The following is a 14,454-nucleotide window of genomic DNA, read 5'->3' as shown; positions in this document are numbered from 1 at the left end:
TCCATGGTTTCCAGTAAGCTCAAAGGTCAGTAATAAGTTAAAATAAATAAAATAAATGACGTATTGTTAACTACCACCGTGTATCAATTTAAAATCCATATTTTTCTCTTTGAAAGTTGGTGTAAACTGAGGAATGTTAGTGTCAGTTGTTTTCATCTTTTGTTGTTGTCGCTGGCATGATGCTGGTATGCTAGTCAGCCTCTTTTATTCCCTATGAAAGGTCAAGGCTGTAGGCAGCTATTCTGTGCAATAGATATTTTACTCTTCAGGGCTCTGTCACTGTGATTGTGCGACTGTTTCATTCCTCAGTTTTAAACGCATCAAAGGACGCTTTGGCACATTAATTACAGGACTTCTGGTGGTGGTTTGCAACTTCTGACTGTTTGTTTTTAGTGTTTGATTGCTTTGTTGCTGCGCAGAGCAGAGATGTTGCCACAGTGCCAGTGGCGCCCGTTGACCTTAAGGTCAATCTGGCAGCAGGTTCTGAGTTTTGACAGGGGCAGCCAACTGTGGAGAGAGGAGCATGCCTTCAGGCGCCACAGTGTGTTCCGTCAATGTTCGTTAGTCAAATAAACTGCACAGTATCACCCTTTTGTCTTTTAATAACAGAGTGAACCAATGACAAATTTGTTTGAGCCAGGAAGCTGTGACAGTCAATGTAACCTGCCTCTCCACATCATGGAGTTAGCCTCCCTGCTAACAATGCTAAAAGGCTTACCATCCACTGCTGTCATTGCATATTATCCCGGGTCTCAAAAACATGCACAAGCTCACATTATGCACTTATGCACAAACACACACAGCTTGTGACGGAGTAGTTACAGTTGCCCATCACCAGCATTGATAATATTGACGTACTGTAAGTAATGGACATTTTCAGCTGTGCAGTATTTCACCTCCTGAAGCAGGAGGGGTCACAAGTGCATGAAAACCTCATTACAGGGATGACTCAGGATGTGTGGTGAGAATGGCCTGTTGTGCTGCAGGAGGTGAATGAAACAATTAGTTTCTGCTGTGTGAGAACTACAAAACACACATTTGCCTCTTTTGTAAAGATAGCCTCCAGAAGTGCCACGATTGGTGACTCTGAGGGACTTTTTTTTTCTTCACACAATAGCCCAGAAAATTATTTTTTAGTTGCATCACTGAGTAATACGCCCTACTTTGTAAGATGTTGTTACATCATACTAGAAATATTACATACTTTTCTTCTGAAACCCAGTTTTTTGAAGGATTACATAACTGAATCTTGAAGCATGGACTTTAACTGTTCAACTACGTTGTCTATACTATGTATAGCTTGTACAGTGTATAAGGAGCTACCTGTCTTACTCTGGGTTGGTTCACATTTCTCTCTGCATTTCAGTGTCTGTAGTCATTGTATAGTCACCACAGGAGACTGAGAAATGACTGAACCACTGCAGCGAGACATAATGGAAAAAGATGGAAAATAATAGAAAGTGTTCTTTGAATATTTTTTTTATGAAATCAGTCGGAAAATTTGTGAGGTTATTAAAGTGTTGCAGGACCTTGTGTTCATGTCTATTCATTTTGTATGTATGACTCCATATTAATCTGAAGTGCTTGTGGTTTGCGTTACCTGATGAGCCAGTTGTTGAAATGTTGAATGCATATGATTTAAAATACTGACACGACCCTTTCATAAACTAAATATTTTATAATTAGAGTATAAATATGATTGCAAATGCTTCTATCCAACCATCCAATAAAGCTATGAGAAAACTGAGAAAAAGTAAGAAGTCAGATATCTTTAACTACTGAACTTCCTATGTCCTCATCAGCAGCCTTTGTACCCTTTAGCTTTATTTGATATTTAGTAATATACTAAAGTTAAATACCATCAGCATGTTAACATTTTAAAGGTTTTTTTAAAATACATATATTAAATTATTGTGGATCCAATGAACAAATTCTCACACACAAGCTTTACAAACATTTGGTTTTAGTCTTTACAATAAATCTCTCATTTTCTGGTTGTAAATTGTGGTAACCCAGTAGCTGGTAAGACACCAGTAAAATATTAGCACAAGGATATAAAAACTAACATTCATGTGTGTTTCTATCCAAAGCAGTCATTTTTAATGTTAGCTAACTCCTATTCTAAGGTGCTGTAGTTAGTGTTCACAATGTTACCACTGTAGAGGACAGCACAAGAATTGCTGAGGCACTCAGGAGTGACTATAAGGAACTTTATTGGGGGAAAAACCCCAACATGTGTCCTCTACATAGAAATCTGTAGAAACGACAGTCATTACTAGTGCAACACTAAACTTACGTGACTAAAAAAGGATGATATAAAGCTGAGCTAAGTCACTAGCAACTAGTCAGCACCTGAACTAACAGAACACATAGATAAAAAGTGCATCATTTATTACATGTTGCAAGTATGAAGCCCTTGTATACCTGATATGAAAACTTAATTATAATATAATAATAATAAACTTTATTGCAGACACAAGTCCATAAACCACAAGCACACAACATACAGAATAAATAAAATAAAAAGGATAAAAAAGAATAAAAAGAATAAAAAAAGAATAAAAAGGAGATAAAAAATTAAGCACATTATAAAATATGCAAACTATTGCATCAATGCCGTCTCAGTTTAGAGGTAAAACGATAGCAGCTTTTCAGGGGGCTAACTAGAGCTTCTATAATGTGATTCTCTGATTCATCCAGACGACACATAAAACTAAACATCAACTGTTTTAATAGTGCGTCACAAGTTGGTACTCCTGTGGTCACAAACAGTTAGTTTATTAAAGGCACAACATCATTAATAACCTATTTTTCACCATTTATCAATTCTTTATAAGAATAATCATATGCTGCTATTCTCTGACTTTCAGCTCAACTCTCCTTGACTGGACTCAGTTTGTCTTGGTTTTGGCACCAGTGCAGTTCATACCTGGTGCAAATACATATAGTACTCCTTCAGTGTGGATGGTCATCACAGCAATGCAATGGAAACTGTTGTGACTATCTTCAGAGTGATTGCAGCTATGAGTAAAGCAACAATGGAAGAGCAGGAAACTTAAAATGCACACTACCAGTCAAAAGTTTGGACACACCTTCTCATTTAAATGATGTGAAATGGACCGCAGATGGCCAACAAGTGCTCAGCATCACTGGGAACTCCTTCAGGACTGTTGGAAAACATTTCAGGTTCAAAGCAAAAGGGTGGTTATTTTGAAGAATCTAAAATATAAAACATGTTTTGACTTATATCATAATTCACACATTGTTTTCATTCATAGTTTTGATGCCTTCAGTGAGAATCTACAATGTAAATAGTCATGAAAATGAAGACAAAACAGATGTGTCCAAACTTTTGACTGGTAGTGTATGATACATTATAATTTCTGAAATAAACCCTGTACTTTAAATTGTCTTTAGGTGAAAGAATAGTTTAGACTTTTTTTTTTTTTTTTTTTAATCAAGGTAGAGCTTACTGGATCCGGCATTTTCTGATGATGTACTGATGCAGATTCTGGATCGAACAATCTATGATCTCCATTACTGGCTCACTTGGAGCCTCTGCAAAGATGAAACCAGAAGTAGAATCTGAGGGTACTTGCTGTGGAATCACTAAATGTGGCATGACGATTTGAGGCAAGTCATGCTGATACCGTCACTGGAAAAGTGGCATTATTGTAAAGTGGTAGTAAAGTACCTCTTTAGTATCAGTTCACTCTACATGATTAAAATTATAACCCTTAAAAGCCACAGTGATATTTTTCAGGAGAAACTACATGGAGAATTGTTAACCGATTTGGTTGAGTTGTCTCTTCCACAGCAGAGCCAAACTTGTTTCACCATCCTCAGAATTGTGTGTTTTCTATTCTTCTACAGGCTGACTCTCATGTGAATAGTTTAAGATGTACTTTGTGAATATTTTCATCCTTATATCTAATCCAAATATATCTGTCCAGATTCAAAGTAACAACAAAGAAATGTGGTTTGATAATTGATCAAAATAAAAATGAAGGAGCTGGGGAAGTTTGAATCTCAAGTTAATCCACGCTTACATATTAAAAAATACAGCATTTTGTGTAAATGCACTCAGTAAGCCACCTGGTAGTAGGAACTGCCTAATTATTTTTTATTAAGATATGATTAAGGTGCATTCATTTAGCTAATTCTTTATTTCTATTCAGTGATGCCTTTCAGACTTAATTACTACGAGTGCTGAATTCCAATATTATGACATTGTAGAGCGTACACATTTTCTCAGAAGAGAGTGAGATAATTAGTGGAAGTGGCATCATATCAGGGCAGCCATTTACCATTTATTCAGATTTTTATGGTGTGGGTGGAAACATTTTAAAATATCTACTTCTTTAAGGCTTTTCATGCAACTATCACTTGAAGGAGCAAAAAGAATCAGATTTACAGATTTGAGATACGCATGCAGAAAGTTCCCACTGTGTGTATAACACACTTTATCTGCAAATGGAAAGATAGTTCAAAACAGCTAGAGGTCTTGCCATGTTCCAGAGAGACGTCGTTTAATCATATTTAATGTGCCTTATCTCGAATTATTTTAGGAAGAGAATTGATACCCTCAATTGCGAGGCTGTATTGAAGGAGGACGGGTTGTGAAATGTGACTATTGTGCCCGATTGTGCCGAGACGAGATGACTCAAAGTGGGATAAATGAATGGTTAGAATATTGACTGGGGATTCTTCCATGGTCACACTGTACCTGCTGAAATGAACAGATGCAAAATACTACACCCAACAGTCAGGAGCTTTATATGAATAAGGAGCAGTAAAAAAAAAAAAAAAGAAAAAGTTAAGAGAAAAATATCCAAGGTCTTAGATGAGTCTGTAAAGATGCAGAACTTCTCCTTCTTCAGGGGTTTTCCCCAAGCTTGCTTAGAAAAAAAAATCCCCCACCCTCGTGGTTTGAAATGCAAAGTTAACAGTTTTACTCAGACCCCCAAGGCTTGTATAGTCTCTCCTAATCTTTTTTAATGTGTCAAAAGGCTTTCTTGAGAGTCTCTGTGAAATTTCACACTTATGTTGTTTGCAAAGTCAGTCTGAATTACCGTGTAGAGTGAGGGTTAACTTTTCTGAAGGGGTTAGGGAAAACTTTTTGAAACTGTGAATGTGTGTGTGCGTGCGTGTGTGTGTGTGTGTGTGTGTGTGTGTGTGTGTGTGTGTGTGTGTGTGTGTGTGTGTGTGAGGCCTGATAGAGACAACGCCAGTGTGCATTTAAGGTCAGCATATTAGGTAACAGAATTATTCACACATGAATAAAATACTAATAATAGAGTCTAATTGTATATAATAATAATTGTAATAAGGTAAACAGTCCTTATCATCATGAAATATGGAATAATTGAAAATATAGTTTATACTTTATACATGCTTTAATTATGTTTGAATGTGGTAGCAGACTGTAATGTTTAACCTTCAATAACAACATATTATGGGAACATCTAGTTATAGTTTTGTTACATCTAGTAATATCATTTCTTTAAATGTGTGATTTCATACACCATAATTTCAAACTACCTAAATGATTTATTATAGCTTATGACTAATGAAATGTTTATAAGGAAAATAAGTTTTTGTATGAAACCTCATCAACTTGATTTTGCACGTATTTTCAGTGGTATGGGTTATAGTTGTGCTGTTATAAAAATATGTATTTCTCTCATCATAAAACAGTAGAGTTAAAATCATTACCATAAAAATACTTTTGACATTGTTCATTTTGATGATTTTGATAATTTGTTATTTTAAGACAAAAATCATTATGATGATATTTATTTTAATAATATTGTGCAGCTTTAGTTGTTAAGGTGTAATATTAACTTATCTAGGTGTATGGTGTATATTTTGTTTCCAACAATTTTCAAATTCTGAGAGATGTCTGATTTTATTTAATGTAACAGCCTATATCATCTGTTAAATTCATTATATCACATTACGTAAATATGGCTTTTTTATTTAAAAACACTGAATTTCATGCCTTGAAAACTGTAATTTTGGAAATGAAAATAATCTTACAAATTTAGTCATATACCTAATTTCATACCTAACAAGAACCTGATGTAGAGAGGTAAAATTAGAAGAAAGGAATGATAAAAAAAAAAAAAAAAATCAATAAAAGCAAGCCAAATAAGATATCAACAAGTGGTGCCAGGCACAACAAACCCCGCCCCTCGCACATATTGTAGCTTATTTTGGCATCGATCCAGCTGATGTTAACATGCCTGTGCATGTGGTGATGTCAGCATATCAACTGCCTCTATATATGTGCCAAGATTGAAGTAAATTGAAACAAAATGGATGTTTTATAGATATTTGAAATTCCGCCCACTATAAGTAAATGAGAGAAGAAAAAAAGATTTTAAAAATTCATAAAAATTTTTTAACTTTGACCTACATTTCCCAAAATGTAACCACATCTATTCTGGGTCACTGGTAATATATAAACCCAATTTGATATGAATTCAACCAATAGTTTTGCTGCTAGAGTGTTAACAAACAGAGAAACAAACTGAACCAAAAACAATACCCCTTGCTTCCCCTTTGGGGGGCGGGGTAATAAAATGTTAAGGGAACATACCAAGTAATATTTCTGAAGGATTTTGTGTATTGTAAGATAAGAAATTTCTCACAGCCATTTATTCCCTTCAATATTATAGCACGACTGTTAAATGTTGGTTAAAATGTTAAATATTAGGGTGACCTGAGGGCTGAGTGATGAGGGTTCACACCACATGGGGACAAATTCCCTGAGCAGCAAGTCCTCGGTTGAATTCCTGGTTGGTTGGACCATTTGCTTCATATTATTCCCAGGCCCTCTTTCCTTTCTTCACCTCTGTCTAATGACGATATAAGTCAGAGTCTTAGCCAAAAGCCTCCCAAAAACTCATGAAAATATTATTAAATGTAACAGCATTGCACAATCTACACAGGATCATTTCCAATTATGTGTAATATTTTTACAATAATGTAAACATGCATGAACATAATAATATAACTGGACTAACACTGGCTTTAATCACTGTAGAAACATGAGAACAGCCTCTTTTGCTGGTTCTCATGCTACTACCAATCTCCAAACCACCCTGTTAACTTTAACAGGTCATACACATGCAGCTTGACAAAACTAAAAATCTACTTTTTGCTAATATGAAAATCTCTTTCCCTCTCCTCTCACATTTTTTTTCCAGATTGTGTGCATTTGATTAGTTTCATCACCCTCAGAAAAGGGCTGAATCCATTCTCTTAATGTAATTTGTGGAAAACGTACCATGACAGTGTAATTATTTTGAGGGCCCAATTTGCATTTCCAGTGCTCCGCTAACTAAATGTTACTGTAGGTTCTAAAGCCTTAAAGATAAATTAATAATCTAGAGTATTTAAAACCCATGAAACATTTAAATTAAGTAATTTCACTTCCTAAAGGGCACAGTGCAGATTTTTTCCCATACATATGCAGACAGACATACTTTTTAAATAAACATCGGCACTAATCAGTGAGACAGCAATCAGACTGAGAGCGGAAAATATTTATTGGAGCTTTTAGTGCTACCTTAGGGGTTACCCTTTGACTTAGATTAGATGGGATTTAGACAGTTGATGCATGCACCTCTTGTAGCAAAACTTGAATTTTTTTTTTTTTTTTTATCTTAGCATATTGTAAGGATCACAGACTTAAATGTACTGTATGATTACAGAGGAGGTTTTATTGTTCAATTTAAGCAAGGAATTACTCAGAGGTGTTGCACTGCTACAAAAATGGTTATTTGTGATGTTTCAGCGCAGCAAGCTTTGATCAGCGGTAAAGGAAAATCGACTGGAATTGTTTCTCTGCCCCAATTTAGAAGACATTTCGTCAAACCAAGTTGCAAAGGGTCTACAGACTACAAGTGTTCATTTTTGTTCCCTTAGTGCTGCAAATTTAGTAATTGACTCTGATTTTTGGCTTCAGGCAATAACCTAATAAGGCCATCCAAGGTTAATGATAGACCCTTTTTAGACTGGCTGAACGTCTGACACCGATATGTAGTGGTAGTGAAAAACAATTATTACTTACATGAGAGACACACGGGGCAGAAGCCACTGACATTTCCATAGAGCTTTCTTTGACTTTTCAATATTTGGATATAGTTCTGTCTATCAAATGTAGCCGTCGCATCAAAACACAGAGTTGTTGAGAGAGTGAGAATCACAACAGCAGAGGGTTACATCGCTCCTTTACAGCCATCTCTTCCCAGGAACACCAATGCTACAAATCTCAGTGATTTAACATCTTTCCCGTCCAAGCAGCCGGAGTCAGCACAAGTGTCATGTGCCGTTGCCAATCTGCTGTCATGGCGTCCTCTGCCAAACAATTTATCCCCCTACCCTCCTGCTTTATTAGCCATAGATTACCAGTGGTCATGGACAACGCAGAACCTCTGCTGTCGAGGTAGCCCTGTAATCGACTCTGGGGAGGCAGGGTGAATAATCGGTGTGAGTGTAAGGCAAACTATCCGTAAATAAATGGTGAATAGAAGTGTTTCAGTTCCAACAGAAATTAGTTCATCCTGTTCAGTTTCTTTCCAGTCACAGTAGTTTATCCAGTTTTTGCATGCTTGGTGTTATTTAATTGTCAATATTATAAAGCATTGTGTAACTTTAGCACTGTTCTGGCTCTAACTCCACCCACTGCATGATTCTAAACAAAAAAAAAAAAAAAAGTCAGAAAGAGGATTAGAGTTTGGTGATCAGTGGGTGAATGTTTAAGTATGGATGTGTGTGACAGGAGTCATTCAGGGACTTCAGGGATTGCAGAAAATCCCCAAAGACATATGCAGACCCATATGAAGCCTTAAAAGGTCAGAGCAGAGGGACAGTTGGGCTGCTCACCTCCTATTAAAGGCATTAACACTGATCATTAACATTTCAGTGGATTATCTACTGTAGATTTGTAGTGGCAAATCAGGCCGGTTAAGAGACGCAAGCAGGAGTACTGGGATGGAAGTTCAGCAACGCACTGCCATGGACAATAAACAGTGTTGTAGCCCAAAACCTGAAAAAAGCCAACATAAAAATTGTGTTATTTTGTGTGTTTGCCATATTTAATGTTTTCACTTCTTTATAGACAGAGAACTGAACTTAACTCACTTTCTTCAAACACCAGACTTCCTCAACAGAGGCAAATGTACCACTACCTAAGTTCTGTTGTTACTGTGTTACTGTGTGACCTGGATCCAAATGTATAAACTAGACTGTGGCATATTCTGCTCGGTAAAATTACTGTTTTTGTCAAGGGAGTCTGGTAACTTTGGAGACGGCAGTATAACATCATCAGTTTCCAGTCAGAAAAGCATTGCTGAGCATTGTTTGGTTTCCATGCTGCTGCTCCTGTCCTCCGGTCTCTAAGCATTGATTAAATTACTTATTAATTACTTGTTTTTGTGGATGTTTGCTTTAACTGGAGCCCATTTTCTTGCTGTTTTTCAGAACTCTGGATCCTCTGCAGCCTCCACTCCTAATGCTCCAGTGACTGGATACAAGCGAATGGTCATCCCAACCCAACCACCTCTGACTGCCACCAAGAAGTCTACACCCAAACCCCAGGCTCCTGGGGGAATGTCATCCATGACCCCTTCTTCTAGCCCTGCCAAGCCTCAAAGCCACATGGCGCCTCAGCCTGTCCCTGCCTCCTATGCCACTGCCTCCACCCCGAGCCAACCCACCTTCAATGTCCAGGTGAGGTCAGCCCAGCCTGGTCCCCAGCATCCAGCTCCAGGTGGGCAACATTTTGGCCAGCATCCAATCCGCAGCCCTGCACAGGTGCAGTACATGCATGCACAGCCTAAAGGTCCTGACTTTGCCTACGGACCACCACAGCCTGGCTTCTCTCCCATGGGTCAGAGTGCATATCATGACCAGCAGCATCCAGGAGTGCCCCATGTAGGTGGGCCAAGCTCCCGGAGACCAGACCCCGTCCCCATTCAAGCGTACCAGCCTGCTGGCCCCAAGAAGACCTATATCACAGATGTGCCACCGAGCTTGGCCCCCTACACATCTGGACCAGCTGTTCCGCCAAAGGTAGGTACATTTTGTATCATGTGTTTACTTTTACCTCTCCAAAAATGCTGTATTGCCTGATATAAATCTGGTTGTCAGTTGTTAGAGACATGGCTGACATAAACAAATAAAAGGCCGACCCCAGAAACAGCAAGGTTGTTTTATTCATTGGTTCTAATCTGCATTGCCTTGTATATGGAATGGATACAAGACATGTTTGTATGAACAACATAACCCAGTAATTTAAAGGTCATGAAAAGGCTCTGTACTAAAATATAACATCAAACCAAACCAAACAGAGAGTTAGAAATTCTACATCGATTTCTATGTTCTTATATATTTAAATCCTACTGTTGCTAAAAAAAAGTCTTTCTCAGAAAGACAATAGCCCATCTGTCCATCCATATGTACGTACATCTGTATGTCCATCAGTCCATCTGACCTTTTCCTCATTTTGCCACTGTTCATGGTCTAGGTCATTCTAGAGCAGTCCAGGCTTCCTTTTCCCTTGTCACTTCTCCCGTCTCCTTCTGGAGAATCCCGAGGCGTTTTTAGGCCGGCTGGGACATTTAATCCCTCCAACGTGTTCTAGGTTTGCCCTGGGGCTTTCTCACGGTTAGATATCCCTGGAATACCTCCATAGGGAGTAAGTAGTCTGGGATGCGTCATGATTGGATGCTTGAACTCCTTCAAGTAGCTCTTGTCAAGAGCGTAGTGGTTTAAGCCTGAGTCCCTCTGGGATATTTGAGCTCTTCACTCTTTTGCAAATGGTGAGTCCAGACATCCAGCGAAGAAAACTGCGTGTCCTCTATCGGGTCCCACGGGTCCAGGTTTTGTCACTGAAATCTACGACCTTAATTATGGGCATGTATATGTATTACAGTCATCTGATTACTCCATTTATCCTTTGATTAATTTACAAATAAATAACCATTACTTTTTAAATTTCCCAACCTGAAAATTAAAGCGCTCTGAATTGAAATACATTTATCATGAGGCTATTCATCACAAAAGTTCAGATTTTTGCAGTCAATCCTAATTAGGAAATGTGCTGCTTAATACTTTTGTTATAGTGCTGATGGTGATTTACTTTAATGGCTGAAGCTGACTGTAAATTAAAATGCACATGCATTATTTATTCACCAAAGGTTCTTTACACTGACTGACAGTGTAATGTTCATGGGTATTTTTATAGGGCTATATGTACCTTAAACAAACTGTTTACAAATTACAAAATGTGTTGGAATGTGGTGTTGCTATGCCAACCATTAGCATTTGCTTGAAGGTGTCTTCTCTGAGTTCTTGTAGTTGACCATTTCAGTTGTACAAACCACGCACAGCACTATTTTATTAGGGGTTTTTTTTTGTTTTAAAAACTCACACTTTTGACTATCAGGTTTGGGCTTTTTGGGATGAAGTGTGTTTCTTCTGCTTGTTCAGAAACTGCCACATTTGGCAAAAACATTCCATGTGAACTTAGCAGATCTACTCACTCCACTATGTGCAGTTTGCATAAGAAGGGCCTTTTTTGAGCCTATTTCTCTTTTTCCTGATTTGCTCTTTTCTTGGTTGTACAGCTAAATCCAATCCAGCTGTTTGCTTGGCCACTGCTTTCCACTTAATTATCTGTGGAGTTACTTTCTATACCATTTACAATCATAAACCTGTTTGTTGGTGTGTAATAAGTTTGTGGGTAAATAACTGCCATTGTTTATACACAACAGTGTGTTTGCATCATCGTAATCTTCACCAGTTTGCTGAGATGCATGTTTGTGTGTGTATGTGGGTGTATAGTGTGCATATGTCTCCTTTAGCAACATCAGATGGCAATGCAATAGGGAGCTGCTTGCCGTCTTTCATTGAAATGCTCAGAATAAACAGTTATTTTAACCTTTATGAATTTTTGAAGGATTTTCTCTGTTGGGGTTTACACCATCCGATTTCATTTGTCTCATCAAAGGGGGCTTGTTTCTATCACTGTATACAGTGTATACTGTATCTACCCAGTACATTACACAAACTAAGCTTTTAACTTCATGTTTAGATTTTTATTTTCTTTTAAAGATAAAAGCATGATTTAGCATCAGTGAATATTACATACACTTGTACAGGTTTCATTGTCATTGTTCTCCTTTTTGTCTTCTCTTGAACATAATATCTCAGGAACATACTGATGGAAGTTTGGTGCACCGGTTCATTTGGACTCAAGGATGAACTGGTTTTGGGTGGCCAGTGTCATTATGACCTGACAAAACATGTTTAGGACCAGAACTCAAGAATTTCTACTCTAATTATAAAGAAAATCACATAACTTAATAGAGGTGTCACTTCAAATGAGGAGGTGATGACAAATTTAAAGAAAATAGAGTGTCATACTACACCATACATGCTTTCTGTATAGTCTCTAAGTGCATATAGCAGGTTTTGCAGTGGAAATGAATCTCATACATGCATATATAGCCATCTTACCATTTCACCACAAGATACACAGTACCATTTATTAGATTAAGATTAAAGTGGCATGACATGACATGCTGGTTTCTGAACTGCTGTTTTGAAATCAGTATTTGGTCACCGTCGTGTTGCTTTTTGTAGATAGAAGTGACTATGTTTGGTCACAAAGGGCAGAGTGGCAAGACTGCAAGGGGTCAGATGTGAGCTAATGCTAAATACTAGCTTAGTGACTCTGTAAAACAGCAAACTTCATCAAGCTTTGTCTAACAAACTCCGTGGACTCAAATCCAGTTAGTGTAACCTAACCCCAGTTACAGTGGAGCTATTAGTAAAAATATGCTCTATGTAACAAACAGAAACTCTGACCTGTTGTACAGACCTGTCAATCAAAGCATGACACAGCAGTCACCAATACTTCTGTTTGATTTGATATCTGATTGGTACAGAAACATTTATAAATGGACCATGGATCACTTATTAGTGGGTCCAAATAAAATGGATTAGACTGGGATGACTCTTGGGGGGGGGGGGTCACCAACTTATTTAGAGAGAGGTTCAGTGTACTATGGAACCAGGGCTTTTAGGAGCCAGCATCTAGTGACCATCCGGGGTATGACAACTTTGACATACTTACCAATCAGCTTCATTTTGGAGCTGAGGGCCTTGCCCTTTGGACCTACTGTAGTTTAACTTGTTCTACCACAGTTTCAATAAACTGAAAATATTTCCACTTCATTTCATACTTAAAAGTAAACCATCTAGCCATGTAAAATAATTTATTTGATCACACAACTTGGACCTCAGTAATCAACAGCGGCTCACGGAGTACCTTAATTGTTTACTGCTTGAGTTCATTGTGACTATAGCAAAACAACATGTCACGCAAATTACACAAATTATTGGTTAAAGTGGAATAACTGAAAATGTGTCAAATATACTATAAATAGACATACACAATAATGCTACAAACATGATGCTTTCTGTAAAATCCTGTAATTACACTGGAAAGTGCATTTCTTTTTACTAAGTGTCATAGGGTGAAGTAAAAGATACATATTTTGTTTGTTTTTTTTAGGTTTCATTTGTGACCAAGTTGTTTAATGTGTTCCCAGGGTACTGTCTAATAATTCATCTAAAGGGTACCTGAAGGGAATTTTAATTTCTAGCTATTTCAAAAGATCATGTATAATACTATCAGATCTATCAGGTAACTTACGTTATAGCCCATTGTCAAGTACGCATGAATACGAAATTGCTGCTCCGTCTGTCAGACATGGTCAGCGACATATTGCTTCCTTCGTGGGCTGTTCCAGCACCGGTAGCAATGAAGCCTTGTTGTATTGTCTGATTACCTGGGCTGTGATGGACTGGTCACTGACCTCATGCAGCAGTCTAAGATGAGACGTTATCAGCCAGTGCTGGGTTGCATCTCTAGGACAATGGCAGATTGCAAAGCTTACGACTGCACAATCCAGTGCAAACATGTGCTTTCCACTCAATCATGCTCACTGACTGCTGCTTGTTTACTTGCACTGATCAAACAACTACATGTACATCACTTCTGGCCGCCAATGGCAGCTCCCCATAGGTTCTGCCCCCGTGCATAATTCACATAATAAAAAGATTCAGTGTAGTGCATTTATGACGATTTTTTTTTTTTTTTACTGAATATGCTTCTCTCTGGCTTATAAGTAATACACAAAGCACAGTTAATGTCGTAAGCATGACCAGTACAGGTACACTTTAAGAAACCATGGAAGGAGTCATATGAGAGATCATTTTAGTTTCCTTTTTAAGCCATCAAAACCTTTGCAAAACACTTGATCCAGCCATCATCACACCTTTGTACAGCGCTGTTGATGACTGAGAAAAATTACAAAATACTGTTGTCCCTTAGAAGAAAGAAGGCTATACCACAGAGACAGCTATTATAATCTCAAT

General features: G+C 37.8%; 1 protein-coding gene across 4 annotated transcripts in view; it reads left to right on the top strand.

Annotated features, from left to right (window-relative positions):
• Positions 1–14,454, top strand: part of lpp (LIM domain containing preferred translocation partner in lipoma) — a 208,316-nt gene that overhangs the window by 115,923 nt on the left and 77,939 nt on the right. For all 4 annotated transcript variants that reach the window (XM_030132580.1, XM_030132583.1, XM_030132581.1 and 1 more), the window contains one exon: positions 9,490–10,080. In XM_030132580.1, coding sequence (XP_029988440.1) covers positions 9,490–10,080 — 591 coding nt within the window. The remainder of the gene's footprint in view (positions 1–9,489; positions 10,081–14,454) is intronic.

Source organism: Sphaeramia orbicularis, chromosome 4 (genome assembly GCF_902148855.1).
Source record: "Sphaeramia orbicularis chromosome 4, fSphaOr1.1, whole genome shotgun sequence".
In the NCBI taxonomy this organism is placed as follows: Eukaryota; Metazoa; Chordata; class Actinopteri; order Kurtiformes; family Apogonidae; genus Sphaeramia; species Sphaeramia orbicularis.
The sequence above is the reverse complement of the archived record's forward strand: the minus strand, read 5'-3'. Positions and strand labels throughout refer to the sequence as shown.